The following is a 14,129-nucleotide window of genomic DNA, read 5'->3' as shown; positions in this document are numbered from 1 at the left end:
TGATTAAAGGCTTCTATACAGATAAAAACAGAAAACACTATCCTGTAGCATATCTTTGTACACATAAATAAAAACTGACTTTTTAACTAATACATTTTAAGTAGAGATGAGCAAACTTCAGAAGGTTTGACAATTTAAGTTTGGGTAAACATCCAACAGTTCCGTTGTTTATCTGAACTCTAACTAGACATTTTGAGGCTCTCCCCAATTTGTCCACCAGTGGTCTTTTGATAGCCTTTCTCTTGCCTTTGATCCTTTAAGTTTCCCAGCTCTCTGACCAGTGCCTTGATGGCCCAGTGCCCAACAGGGCTCTGCTTTTCTTGATGATGAAGATAGGTTACCTACCTTTTGCTATGATCATGCACTTCTCGAGTAACGTCCCACCCCCAGTTGCTTGGATTGTTCATATGAAAGTCTGCATGCCTCGACTGTCCCTGCCTTTCTGAGTAGTGGAGACCAAAGGCCCTTTTTCTCTCTCTCTCTCCCTCTAATCCAAGTAGTTGATGTCTTCAAGGGGAGGCCTTTCCAGCCTTTCCTATCCTATGTGTAGCAAAATTCTTCAGGAGGAGCCCAAGCAGTCCTCTCCCTTCCACTCAAAAGAGGTATCTGGTGTGACAAGGTCTAGCAGGCTCCCTAGACATCTGAATTCACTGAATACTGGCCTAAAGCACATTCACTGAGCATCCTATGGGCCACTGAGCATCTGTCAAAGCTTATAAAATGATCCAAAAGGCAGAGGAGAGTCACAGGGAGAAAAGACTGTTGCTAGGGCTACTGGGACAGTGGGAGTGAATAGCAGACATGAACAGCCCACATTCTTTATATTAATGCCTAAGTTAGTTCTCCCCGGTGCTTGTGGGTCAGCAGTGGCTTCCAGACAACTACAAGAGTTATGTATGCAGGGTGCTGAGTCTTGTAGTTGTCTGGAAGCTTGGATGCACCAGGACCATTGATGAGAAACATTTTGTTTTGGCTGTATGAACATATTTAAGTAGCTCAACTGCAGTGCTCCTGTATTTATTCCTGACTGGAAAATATACTGAACATAATCTGGTGTCTCTTCTTACAAACATTAACAAGATTGTATTGGCCTTATTTCTCTACGTGCAGTAGCCTGTTTGACTTCTGTGCCTTACTACTACTTTTTTTTTGTATCCACAAGTTATATTGGGTTAAAAATAATCTTCTCAAATGGTTTTTATCTCAAGTATTCAGTTTACCCCACTCTGTAACTTCAGATGTGTTGTGGAGTCAGCAGTTGTTAACGAAACAGTCACCACACATTTCAGAAGAAGTTAGACAGAAAACATCTCTGGATCAGAGCATAGGCCAGCAGGATAATTCCCCAGGCGAAAGGAGAAGGTGGGTCATGGACGTTTGCTTGATAGCCTCCTTTACTCGTGATGAGATGTCTTTCTAAATGCATTATAAATAAAATATAGTGTAAAGTTTGAGATGTTTTGTTAACTCTGATTTTTGGTTTTGATGCTATCCAATGTGTTTCATAAATTACTTTAAAACATGCTATTTTTTTGGACCAACACTGATTAATCATACCATGTATAAATGTTGCTAGTTCCTGGCTTTCCTACAAAACACCAACCTTTATTAATTTCAGTTCCTTGACCTGTTCTCTCATAAGTCACTTCTCTGTTGAAGCCCATACCCCAGCTGCCATTAATCCAGTGACTTCTCTTTAGCCCTTTAACCCCTGGAACGTATAGAAGTTAATATACACATCTACCCCGATATAACGCGACCCAATATAACATGGATTTGGATGTAATGTGGTAAAGTAGCACTCCAGGGGGGTGGGGTTGCGCACTCCGGCGGATCAAAGCAAGTTCGATATAACGTGGTTTCACCTATAATGAGGTAAGATTTTTTGGCTCCCGATGACAGCGTTATATCAGGGTAGAGGTGTATTATGTTTGTTAATTGTATACTGTAAATATATACAGATTATGCAAAGTGGCAAAGTTAACATTGCTGTAGACACCTGGGGGGAAATTCTGACCCCACTGAGGTCAATGACAAAACTCCCATTGACTTTTGAGAACCTAATTTCCCAACCTATAATGATGTAATACTCATCTTTGCATTTCATAAGAAATGCAATTCGAGTGAAAGTAGTGAAGGCAAGAGTGAAATATCAACTAACTTTCTTCTGATACTGAAATACTTTCTGGCTGCTACTTTCCATTTCCATATTATTTGTCTTAAAAGATGTCTACATAGCAGCATTCTGAAATTTAAAAGAAAAAATATTAAGATTAGTAATTTTTTTCTGGATCTTTTGTTTCTCTGGTACTTTGCCCTGCATTTCTACATAAGCATTACTAAAGGATAGCTTCTGCTCTCTCAGTACAGGAGACATTTTGACTTAAGTTTCACAATTGAAATATCAATGTTGTATGTTAGAGAGAGAGAAATATTTTAGAGCTCACAATTAAGCATTGATGAGGATCTGTTTGTTAATATACATTAACACAAACTTTTATATAAATGAATGTCTCATCCCTCACCTATAACTCTTGTTTCACCTCTCTTGGTTTTTCCTCATTTATTATTTTCATTATAGCTATTTGTGCTATTTGTTAAGTCTAGGAGTAGAAATATACCATGGGAGTTGTGTCCAATCAAAACTAACCAGTTTAGTTTGAATTTCAGCCATCTAATACCAACAGCCAGGGGTGAAAGTAACTTAAAGGACTTACCGGTACTCCAGAGTCCTGCGGAGGGGGAGGGGCCTCAACTGGAAGAGGCGTGGCCTCTATCGGAAGAGGTGGGGCCTTTAAATCCTAGGGCTTTTAAATCAGGATTTAAAGGGCTCAGGGATTCGGCTGAAGCTAGGAGCCAGGCCCTTTAAATTAACCCCAGAGCTACCAGCTGCAAAAGCGGCTGGGAGCCCTAGGGTTTGGGCAGGGGTGAAAGTAATTTACATTTCTTACCCATATGGTCCAATCGCAAGCAACCCACCCACCTCTCCTACGTACTTCATGGATCCCTCCCATTTCATGACATAGATAGAGAAAATAAAGCTACTATTACTACTACCAGTACTATCTGTAATAAAACTTTACTATTGGAATAAGCCTGAAAAAGTGAAAACTCACTGTCACATTTTTCTCTGTGTCTTCCCTCCTCCTCCTCCAGCCAGGCTGCTGATGCTAGGCTCTGTGCTTTCTCCCTGCCTGGCACTCAGCAACTGCTGCAGAGGCTTCCCTCTAGCTTGCAGCAGGGAGACTGCCTCCTGTATAAGAACAGTTTAAACTCAGTTGTTCCCTGATGGTTCAGCCCCCAGAGTTAAAAGAGGTTTCTGGCATCTTTGTTAATTTCACTCCTGGTGAGGGCGGGGGGGAAGCTGTGTGTGACCATGGCAGGGGCAGTTCTTTTCTGCCCCCTGGATGAGGGGATCTCCAATACTACTAAAATACAATAGTAGGGGCCGGTTGCTGGGGTCGGGGCAGTCGGCAGCAGGCTGCAGCTGCATTGTTTGTGACACACACATTCATACATACACATGCATTCAGTATGTATGTTTATGTGTATGAATGTGTCACAAATAATGCAGCTGCAGCCTGCCACCGACCAGCAGCGACCACAGCAACTGGCCCCTGTGGGCTGCTGCCTGTAGAGAGCCAGCAGGTGCCGCTGGGCTGGGTCTGCCAAGGAGTAAGTAACCAAGGCAAAAACCACAGCCAGACTGCCAGGGCGGGGGGGGGAAGGAGGAGAGGAAGGGAAAGTCAGGGGTGAATGAAGGACAACTGGAATAGCCTTCATGAAATATACAAGATATTTAAAGAAAGTTTTTATCAATTTCAGCCTCTGCACTCTACAGGCAGGACAAAACAAAAAGAGATCTGAGATTGCACCTGCTGTCCTAAGGACATTTCAGGTGTTTAAATCAATATAGAAAGAGGGTGGATTGGAATGAAAACTACTATTTCTTTCAAAGGAGGCACAATAATTTCCCTGAATATTCAGTTTTCCCCTCCAATCCCTTTGTGGTTTTGTCTATGGAGGCTATTTGCTTTCCCTGTAAATCTTTAGTTGCTTTAGCAAAATTGCTTTGCCCAAAATAAACCCTAATCATTATGACACATCTTTCCACCATGTTCTCCATGTTTTTTGTGTTGTTTTTTTTTAAACAGTAACATTTCAAAGAGGATCTGCAAGTAGTTTGGACATCACAACCATGATCCTCTGCTGGGGAGGGAATGGGATAGATTTGAACTTGGAAATGGTTCCTGATTTTGATTGTGTTTAGGAGATCCCCTCATCCCGGGGGCAGAAAAGAACTGCCCCTGCCATGGTCACGCACACCCAACAACAACTGGGAGTGAAATTAACAAGGATGCCAGAAACGGCTCCTAACTCTGGGCACTGAACTGCACAGGGAACAGCTGAGTTTAAACTGTTCTTTTGCAGGCAGCAATAGCAGGCATCTCAGCCAGTCTACTGCAAGCTAGAGCCTAGAGGAAAACCCCTGCTGGAGGGAATGGGGAGGAATTCAGAGCCTTGTCTGCAGCCTGGCTGGAGGAGGGGGAGGGAAGAGACTAGAAACCAATGTGACAGTGAGTTTTCCCCTTCCACCTGCTTTTATTAGCTCAGGATTTAAGCTGTGCAGCCAAATGCTTGTATTTGTTGTGTATATTAGTAGGAGAGATCCCCGCATCCCCGGGGGCAGACAGGACTGCCCCTGCCATGGTCAAACACACCCTCCCCTCGTCCCCCTCTCCCCAGCTACTGTGAGTGAAATTAACAAGGTGGCCAGAAACCTAGCCCTGGGGGCTGAACCCCCATCAGGGAACAGCTGAGTTTAAACTATTCTTATGCAGGGAGCAGGCTTCTCTTTCCCTCCCTCAGTCAGTCTCCTTTTCTTACCGGTCCTCCGTACTGGCGCATACCAGCTTACTTTCACCTCTGCCTACAGCAAACTACTTGTGAACAATTCACACACTGAGAATTAGTATTGAAATTATTCAATTAATAATTAGTACATATGAGCAAAACATGGTCCGATCACACACAACTTTTGAGCAGAGAGAGGTGCAATTGGTCTAATAATTTTTCAGTACAAATTATTTGCTCAGCTCTTCCTGCATCTCTTGTCCAGTTTTTTTGGGGGCCTGCGATGAAGCTACTGTTCAATATGAATAATTACTCTTGCTAGACTGACACTCCAAAAATTATTTATTCTTCTTTATGTCAAAATAACAGTGAGTGTTTATATTATAGTTTACTAACTCTAGAGGTTGCATTTAAGCAGCAGAGCTAAATTTTAGTTCTGGATTATTTTTACCTCATCCCTATGAGACTGCTAGGATTTTTATTTATTTACTTTTAATCTTACTGCAACTTGCTCTTCTGTATTTTAGGACATGCTATCATGAGAATTTCAGGCCTGGGCTGTCATCTCCATGTTCTCCTACACCTCAAAACCACTCACCCAACAGGTATCAAAGGTCAATAAGGAATTTTGCAGACTGACTAATTCTTTTAAAATATAACTTTAAGGGAAACTTCAAAGATAAATTGTAGCAGTTCAATTCTATTAATATTATTTTACCATTGTTGGTATTTTCAAATGTCCCCTGCAATGTGTAATTTTCCGTCGTCATACATTTTGAGGTTTTTTTGCCCATAATGCAGCTCAGTGCAAACATTAGTTTATGGGACTCAACATTGCTATATAATTCCAAATATAATATAAGCCCTAGTCCAACAAAGCATTTAAGCATGTGCTTAAATATAAACACAAGAGGACATCCATTGGTTCAGGACTATTCACATACTTAAAGTTTAAGCACATGCTTAAGTGCTTTGCAGCAGCAGGATCAGATTTTTTGGGAGCTACCACTCCTGTTATTAATGTACGTTACTATTCATTTGAAACACACATAGCAGAGCTTTTCAGCAGCACAATTTAAGTAAAAAAAACCAATTCAGGCTTTGGTCTATATGTCCAACACCTCCTGCATAAAACTAGAAAAGAGGCGGAGTGTGTGGGGGGGTCTTGATCATAAAAAATTCTCCCCCTATATGCAACACTAATCTTGATTCACTAGTATCAAAATATCACTTCAAGTGTTTTCAGCTGTGTTTAGGATTTTCAAATTTAATCCAGCTTTTAGCTGCAGTAGGGAAAGTATATTTATTTAAGATTAGTTGGGGAAGTGCTTCATGAGGCTGACATTCCGACACTTGTTGACAGAAATCCTGTCCTTAATTCCCAGACTTGAAGCACATGTTGGTTCCTTTGATATCCCCACACTCATGCTAATCTCTTAGGGTATGTCTACGCTACCTGCTGGATCAGCGGGTAGTGATCGATCTATCGGGGATCGATATATTGCGTCTAGTGTAGATGCGGTAAAATCAATCCCCTATCGCTCTGCCGTCAACTCTGGAACTCCACTGCAGCGAGAGGCGGAAGTGGAGTCAACGGGGGAGCGGCAGTGGTCAACTTGCCGCCATCCTCATGGCCAGGTAAATCGACCTAAGATGCACCGACTTCAGCTACGCTATTTGTGTGAAGTTGTGTATCTTAGGTCGACCCCGCCCCCCCGTGTAGACCTAGCATTAGAGGCCTAAGTCTCTCACACAGAGAGCAACGCAGCATCCAGTGAGACATGAGTGCCAACCCAAAACAAAGGGTTGGCTGAATGGAGGGTGGTGTTTTATTCTAATATTGGTTTAATGTTTGATGAAGGTCTCCTTGTTGTATGATTAGAAATAACACAGAATATTTCTCCTACGGTTCATTACACAGTATGCCCTCTTGCTAGTGCTATTTGCACTGGCAGTGGAACCACTGGTGCCTTTATTTTAAACCTCTCCTCTTGTTTTTGCTAATAATCTAATGGCAGATGAGATCTCGTTGTTGTTGTTGTTGCTTGCAGAATATGTTGTGGTCCCCTTTTTGATCCAAGCCTGCATCCCTGACCTAAAAACCTCACTACAGATTTCTTCCAAGGTTGGCCACGGTGCTTTCAGCTGTTCCTTCAGGCTCTCTCTGTGTGTCTTACACAGGGTCTTTTTTTTTTTTCCAGTCTGTTCTGTCTTCCCATACACCATCTCACCACTCCCAAAAACAGTACTCAGCAAAGGCTCCTGGGCAGGTTCACATACTGCTTTTCCTTAGTTGGGGCTTAAATTTAGGGTTATGTTAACAGAAGGCGAAGTTCACCCTTGTTAGTCTCAACCCATAACAGGTTTCACCTAGCTCATAACAATATTTTGCTTTATTTAAACTCTGGATTATTTCTTCAAAGTTTTAGCAGTTGTGCCCTGGTTTGAGTCCCTTTTCTAGGCTTCAGATTAATTGGACTAAATCAACTATGTGTATGTTACTTCGTCGGATGCATCCGACGAAGCTGGTATTCACCCACAAAAGCTCATGCTCCAAAATGTCTGTTAGTCTATAAGGTGCCACAGGATTCTTTGCTGCTTTTACAGATCCAGACTAACACGGCTACCCCTCTGATATGTGTATGTTGGATATAAGGGACTGGATGTCAATGTCATTACTCCTATTAAAAACATGAAAATACCTTTCTTTCAAATATTCTGGGATTATTATTTCTAAAACACTTAATTTATAGAATTTAAATATTTTACCAGTTGTAATCGATATACAGACCTGAAAAATTGGTCTAGCCTCATTGGTTTTGGTAGTGGTTGTCTGTATTTATGGTAGCACTTACGATATTCTAAATACTGTCAACACACACAAAAAGATATAGTCCCTGCCTGAGAGTTTACAAGCTAAGAAGATGGACGAAGGAAGGGTAGGAGAAGGGCATTAAAACATACAGTACAAATATTTTTAAATATCAACTCTGCCAAGTACCCCCATACATAGCATTTATTAGTTGGCTAATTTCTTATATGCATCACCAGGCCTTAGAGGGGTTTGAAGGAAGAGGATAGTGGCTTTGCTGATTCAATCAGCAGGATCATTCCATGTATAAGGGATGGCATGGAAGAGTCTGAAGCTGCTTGTGAGAGAAGCGTACAAATGGGGGAGGGAGCAGGGTAAAACAATAAAGTAAGTGGAGGGAAAAGTAGAACTGTGTGGCCATTGGTGGTGATGGTAAGAAGCCTGAACTCGCTGTGAGAGAGAATGGGAAGCCAGTGGGGTTTTTCAAAGAGCGGCCAACAAGCTCAGAGCAACAGACAAAGATGATCAGACCAACATTTTTTATGGATTTAAAAGGGATAATGTGGGTATTTGGGAAGCTAAAGCGGGAGTAATCAAGATGGAAGACAAGTGTATGGATGAGGGTTTTAGCTGTAGGGACTGCAACAAAAAAGATCAGATCTTACAAATGTTAGAGAGAGAAGCTGCAAAGTTTGGATGTGGCCTGGATGTTCATGGCAAAAATAACCCCTATTCTTCCAGGTTATGAACCTGAGTGACAGGGTGGGTGGTGATGTCGTCAACAGTGACAGACAATAGGTGGCAGGATAGGGAGAGCTTGGGATAAAGAGTTAATTTTTGGCCATGTTGCGTTTTTAAATTAGTGGCAAGACATCCAGGAGAATAATTTGAAGAGACAGAGTGAGATGCAGAATTGGTTGGAGAGAGAGACCGATTAGAAGAATAAAAATGGATTTGAGTCTTTGGTGTAGAGATGATAGTTAAAGCCATATGAGAAGATAAGTTAACCTAGGAAAAGTGTGTGATGATAGAATAAGTGGGTCCCATGATGGCCTCACATGGGATCCCCAGGAAGAATGGAGTGGGAGGAAAGGAGGGTCCTTTGAGAGACACTGGATGAAGTTGGAGAGAGAGGAGAAGAGCAAGGAGAGGAACTAGATGTGAAAACCAAAAGAAGATAAAACTTTGAGAAAGAGCTGGTCAGGGAGGATAAAAATGGAATAAATTCACCAAAGTTTGCCAAGACCTGGACAAGAAGAGATCTTTGAGGAGTGTTGTAACAATAGTTTTGATGTACTGAAGATGGTGGAGGCTCCATTGGGCTTTATCATTGATTGGGAGAGTAAAAGTACAGTAAATGAAAACAGTGTTGCCATGTTTACATTCAGGGGCGGCTCTAGACATTTCGCCGCCCCAAGCATGGCGTCATGCCGCGGGGGGTGCTCTGCTGCTCGCCGGTCCCGTGGCTCCGGTGGACCTCCTGCAGGCGTGCCTGTGGAGGGTCCGCTGGTCCTGCGGCTTCGCTGGACCTCCTGCAGGCTCCGGTGGACCTCCCGCAGGCGTGCCTGCAGAGGGTCCGCTGGTTCCACGGCTTCGCTGGAGCCACGGGACCAGCGGACCCTCCGCAGGCACGCTTGCGGGAGGTCCATCGGAGCCGCGGGACTAGCAGACCCTCCGCAGGCATGCCACCGAAGGCACCCTGCCTGCTGCCCTCCCGGCGACCGGCAGAGCGCCCCCCACGGCATGCCACCCCAAGCATGCGCTTGGCGTACTGGGGCCTGGAGCCGCCCCTGTTTACATTACTTACTTTCATATATCCCAATTAAAATTCCTACTTCCCTTTTTTCTCCAGGAATAACATGTGGCTACCTTTTCATTTTTATGGACAAATGGGGCATCTGGAATGAATCTTAAAATATTTTTGTCTATATAGGAAAGTGGTTTAGCAGTACCAAACTTTAAGGTTTATTGTGTAGCCTCTCAGTTGCATTTTATAATACTTTGGTGTAAAGGGAGGAAGGTTACTGGAAGTTTTTTAGTTCGTATTCCCAAAGGGGTACCAAAGTACAGGCAATCTAACTACTACTTAAATTAGCATTTGCTGAAGGGAACATCATGATTTCTGGCATTGGGGATCAAATTATCTCTTGAGAAACATGATAAAACAGTGTGGGTTACATTTTCAAAAATGCGTTTTTAGCTTTTGTGATGAATGTACTGGAAAAAGGAGATTTTGCATATGTAATTGCACAAAAACCCTCCTCACTTGCAGAGCAAAATCTAAAACCATAGGAAACAGTGTTTGTGCATATAGTTTCAGTCTAAGCAACTTAGGAACCTAAGTCACATTGACTTTCTATAAGACTTAGGGTCCTAAATGCCCAAGTCACTTTTGAAAATGGGATTTAGTCTCCTAAATCGCTTAGGTGGTTTGGAAAATTTTACCCACAGTGCCTAAAAGTTATTTGTTCCTTTGTTCAACCAGCTGCTTCTGCAATCAGAAAAAAAATCACTGGCAAGTGAATGCTTCACATTACCACAGTTTATAGAAACAAACACTTTTTAATAAAATTCCAATCCTCTCAACAAGTGTTTGTTTCAGAACTAGAATCGTGACTTTTTTTTAAAAAAAATTCTTCCTCTGGAGACCCAATTTGCAGAGTAAAACAGTCTGTTTTTATTTTCATTCTTTGTACTGAAATCCATTTTAAAATTATTTTTAATCTAAGGATTCTCTCAGCAATTGAATTTGTAGGCAAATGAGAACTAAGCGTCGCAACCTCGGTTTTTGTTATTAATTGAACTTTTAGTGAATTTCTAGAACTCCTGGAAAATGTCAGATTCACGCTAGTCATTGAGGTACTCTATCAGCAGTACTGGAAGTGGTAATGAACCAAAACATGGCAGTCCACACCATAGTGACTCAGTCTTGCCCTGGATGCACTAATTTCCAGAGACCTCTCAACCCTAATACTTGGCCTCTCTGCTAATACTCCCAGTAAGGGTAGTGATTATGATGAAGCTTCTTTCTACAGATGTAGATTCAGGTCTTCTAGGAACTAGATCTCCAAAATATTTCAGGTACAGTAGGCCAACAAGGAATAGCTATGAAGTGGTAATAATGTATGATCACTACCAATAATAGACTAGATTGGACTTTGTGACCTAGAGGAGAATGGTGTTCTATCCCACTGAGCCACCTTGTACTAGGGATGTAAAATGTTAACCGACTTGAACCGTTAACCCCTGGCCATGCCATGCCAGACAGATCCCGGCCCCATGCCATGCCACACCCCACCCTTGCTGGCTGGGCCCCTGTTGCCTGATTTGGGGAGGGTTAGTAGGGACAGTGGAATTTATCCACCTAATTTAGTTTTATTTAATAATTAAGTTTCTAATTAATTAAGAATGTTAGTAATAATTAATAGATATTAATAATATGGGTATGGCTCGCCAATATGTGTGATCAGAAGATAAAAGTTCGTCTTGAATTAGGCTTCACAGAATTTATACAAGGAGATTGGGTTATGTGACAGAAAAACTATACTGAGACAGAATTAGTCAAACAAGACCTTTTATTTAAAATCAATGAAACAAGAAGTAAATGTAACATGTTAAAAGCAGTATGAGATTACAAAGTTACAACACAGTTTTTTAAGAGATATGAGATGATATTACACAGTTCTAATGCACTTTGCAGCAAATAGTACTAGAGTGAATTTCACACCTCTGCTAGAGGAAGTATAGTTATAAAGAAACTGGTTATGAGTTAAACCTTTCTTAGCATAGATGCCTTAGAGGTGAAGTAGAAATTAAGAATTATTTCATACTTACAGCTGTGAAAGGATAGAACACTACGACTTATCATTAGTTGACAGCTTTTGTAGGTGTAGGCAGGGTGAGGCGATGAGAATAGAAGGATGGGTGTATCGCCCGCCCTAATGGTGAATTATTACACCTTTTATAGGGAGAAATCCTTCCTCCTATGCCCAAATTTGTCTTTCCCCCATGGAAAGGTGAGGGTACCTGTTTTCATTGGCTGACCTTTTGTGTGCGTACTAATGACAACTATCTACGTATCTTGTGGTAGACTTGTTGTATTTTGTGGGCAGAAATACCCTACTTTTGCACCTAACTAGGTGAAAGGTTAGCAGATATTTAGAAAGTCCCTAGACAATTTGCGTAGGTTTGTTTCCTATTATAGTAAGGGTCTTAAAGGTTGCTTTCAGCATCACAGAGGAAATAGGCCAGGATGTCTGGTTTAGAAGCTTCTAGGTATCTTGCGTTTACAGCTATTGCAAATTCTATTAATCTATGCAGCCTACACACTTTTATCAAAAAGACATTTTATACAGACCAACAGATTAATCCTTAGGGCTACACGCCCCCCTTTGACGGGGTGGTTTACATAAAGAAACCCCGTCACCTAAGACTTAATATTTGTGGGGCCCTTTTTAGTTTTATACCTGGGCAAATTTTGGTATGTATCAGGAATGGGCACCATGTATATATATTCATTTTTATCCCCAGATGGTGCTCGTTTGTGCATTTGTTTAGGTGATTGTTTGGGTGTCTGTCTAGGTTTTTGCCTAGTTCTTGGCTTGGGTTTGTTGTGTTTATACAGCATATAACCTAACATAAGGAAATTAATCACAATCCCAATTCCTTGGATAATTATCCATACTTTTAATCCGAAATTTTCTTTGGAAGTTGTTGCAGACTCATTCCCTTCATTCATTAATTGAGTAATAACTTGTTGGGCTTCATCCATATTGTTAGTAATTTGAATGAGGTGAGTCTTTTTACGAGTCATTAAGGATTTTAGTTGCAACCCTAATGGTGGAATATAAACCAGAAAAGTAGGTGTGCTTTGAATAGTTAAATTCTGGTAATCAGGGTTAGACTGAATAATGGTAATGTTCTTAAAAATAGGAATAGGGGAAATAACTTGATTTCCTATTACCGTGGGTTGCTCTGGGGTAAAACAGAAATTTGGCTCTGTGACAGGACACTCCAAGGGACCATGTACATCATTTCCCTCCGTAGGTGAGCTGGAACTACCCACACAGGGAAAAGACCTCCTGTATACATGAGAACTTCATCTACGACTTGTAACTGCTGTTCATGTCGTTTGTACAAAGGGTCTATTGTTAGTGATTCCTCTTTGTCTATTTTGGAAAGCTCTAAAATTACTTTTTTTATGTCCTTATTCAATTTTTGCATGTCTTTTAGATCTGGTATATTGGGTTGTACCAATTTAGTTGGTGTGACCTGGTTTAGGCGTCTGTAGTCTATTGTGAGACGCCACGAACCATCCGGTTTTTTAACAGGCCAAATAGGTGAATTTGCAGTGGAAGTACATTTTTGTAGTACTCCCTGTGTCAGCAAGGACTTAATAGTCTTTTCTATGTATGGATTTGCTTGTTCTGGGTAAGGATACTGTTTTTGGGCTGAAATTTTTCCTCCTTCCACAACAATAGTGACGGCCATGCATCCACAGTCATGTTTGTGTTTAGCAAAGGCATCTGCATGTTTGTACAGTAATGCCTGTAACTCAGGTTGGTCTGCATGTTTAGCCACTATTTTGTCCAAATCATACCCTTCAGGTTTAAAGTCCTCCACTGGAGATACCATGCCACACTCAGGTATGACTACTGGAGAGTCATCCTTTTCCTGTTCTACTGAAAGACACAATAATTGGTTACACAAATCAAGAACACATCCCTGTTTGTATAAGAAATCAGTTCCCAATAAGGAATTCTTTGGGTCTGCTAACTTCATTAATGCAAAAGTATGATTCTTTTTTAGGTGACCTATTTGTACTTCAAGGGGTGTAGAAAGTGTGGTAGTAACCTGATTACTTGCAAAGGTTGCAAGTGTCTTGGTACATCCTGATGATAGAGGAGAGGATCTAGGATCCTCGACATGGAGAATACTGATTGCTGCTCCAGTATTTATAATAAGATTCCTGTCTAGTCCCTCTATCACTGCAGATATTGTGGGTCTTCCACTTGTATCTCTGTCTAAAGGGGTTATGACTACACTTGGGGTTGTTTGTAGTCATGCAGCATATGCTGTCAGATAATCAAGGGGTTCCTCCTCTATCTCCTCAGAGGCAGCCAATTCTGGAGGAGTGGCTGTCCACTGGGAAAAAGGGGATGGATCGACGGAGGCCACTGGACGGTTCAAGGTTGCTGAGCCTTGGCCTTCCATCATCATCAGCTCATTCACACGGGCATGAAGTTCTCGGATAGCCCGTCGTTGAGCCTCAAGCGTCTGTTGCACTGTTTTAAACATTTTCACAACTGAGTCCTCAGTTTTGTGCAAAGGCGGTGATTTGGGTCTCTGCAGACGTGAACTGTTCTGTGCAGCATTTGAAAAGAAAGGAACACGATCCCGGGCTCCTGCATAGGATCCAAACGCATAACCCTGTCGAGGGGCCTGGCCACTCGAAGGTCCAGGG

At 41.8% G+C, this 14,129-nt stretch overlaps 1 protein-coding gene across 4 annotated transcripts in view; it reads left to right on the top strand.

Moving 5' to 3' along the window:
* The window catches only part of LIMCH1 (LIM and calponin homology domains 1), a 307,869-nt gene that overhangs the window by 270,880 nt on the left and 22,860 nt on the right, over positions 1-14,129 (top strand). For 2 of the 4 annotated variants that reach the window (XM_045018682.1, XM_045018683.1), the window contains 2 exons: positions 1,209-1,362; positions 5,382-5,468. In XM_045018682.1, the coding sequence (XP_044874617.1) occupies positions 1,209-1,362; positions 5,382-5,468 (241 nt within the window). The remainder of the gene's footprint in view (positions 1-1,208; positions 1,363-5,381; positions 5,469-14,129) is intronic. The other 2 variants (XM_045018681.1, XM_045018684.1) reach the window with 1 other exon arrangement.

The sequence above is a fragment of the Mauremys mutica genome, chromosome 5 (assembly GCF_020497125.1).
Source record: "Mauremys mutica isolate MM-2020 ecotype Southern chromosome 5, ASM2049712v1, whole genome shotgun sequence".
NCBI classification, from domain to species: Eukaryota; Metazoa; Chordata; order Testudines; family Geoemydidae; genus Mauremys; species Mauremys mutica.
The sequence above is the reverse complement of the archived record's forward strand: the minus strand, read 5'-3'. Positions and strand labels throughout refer to the sequence as shown.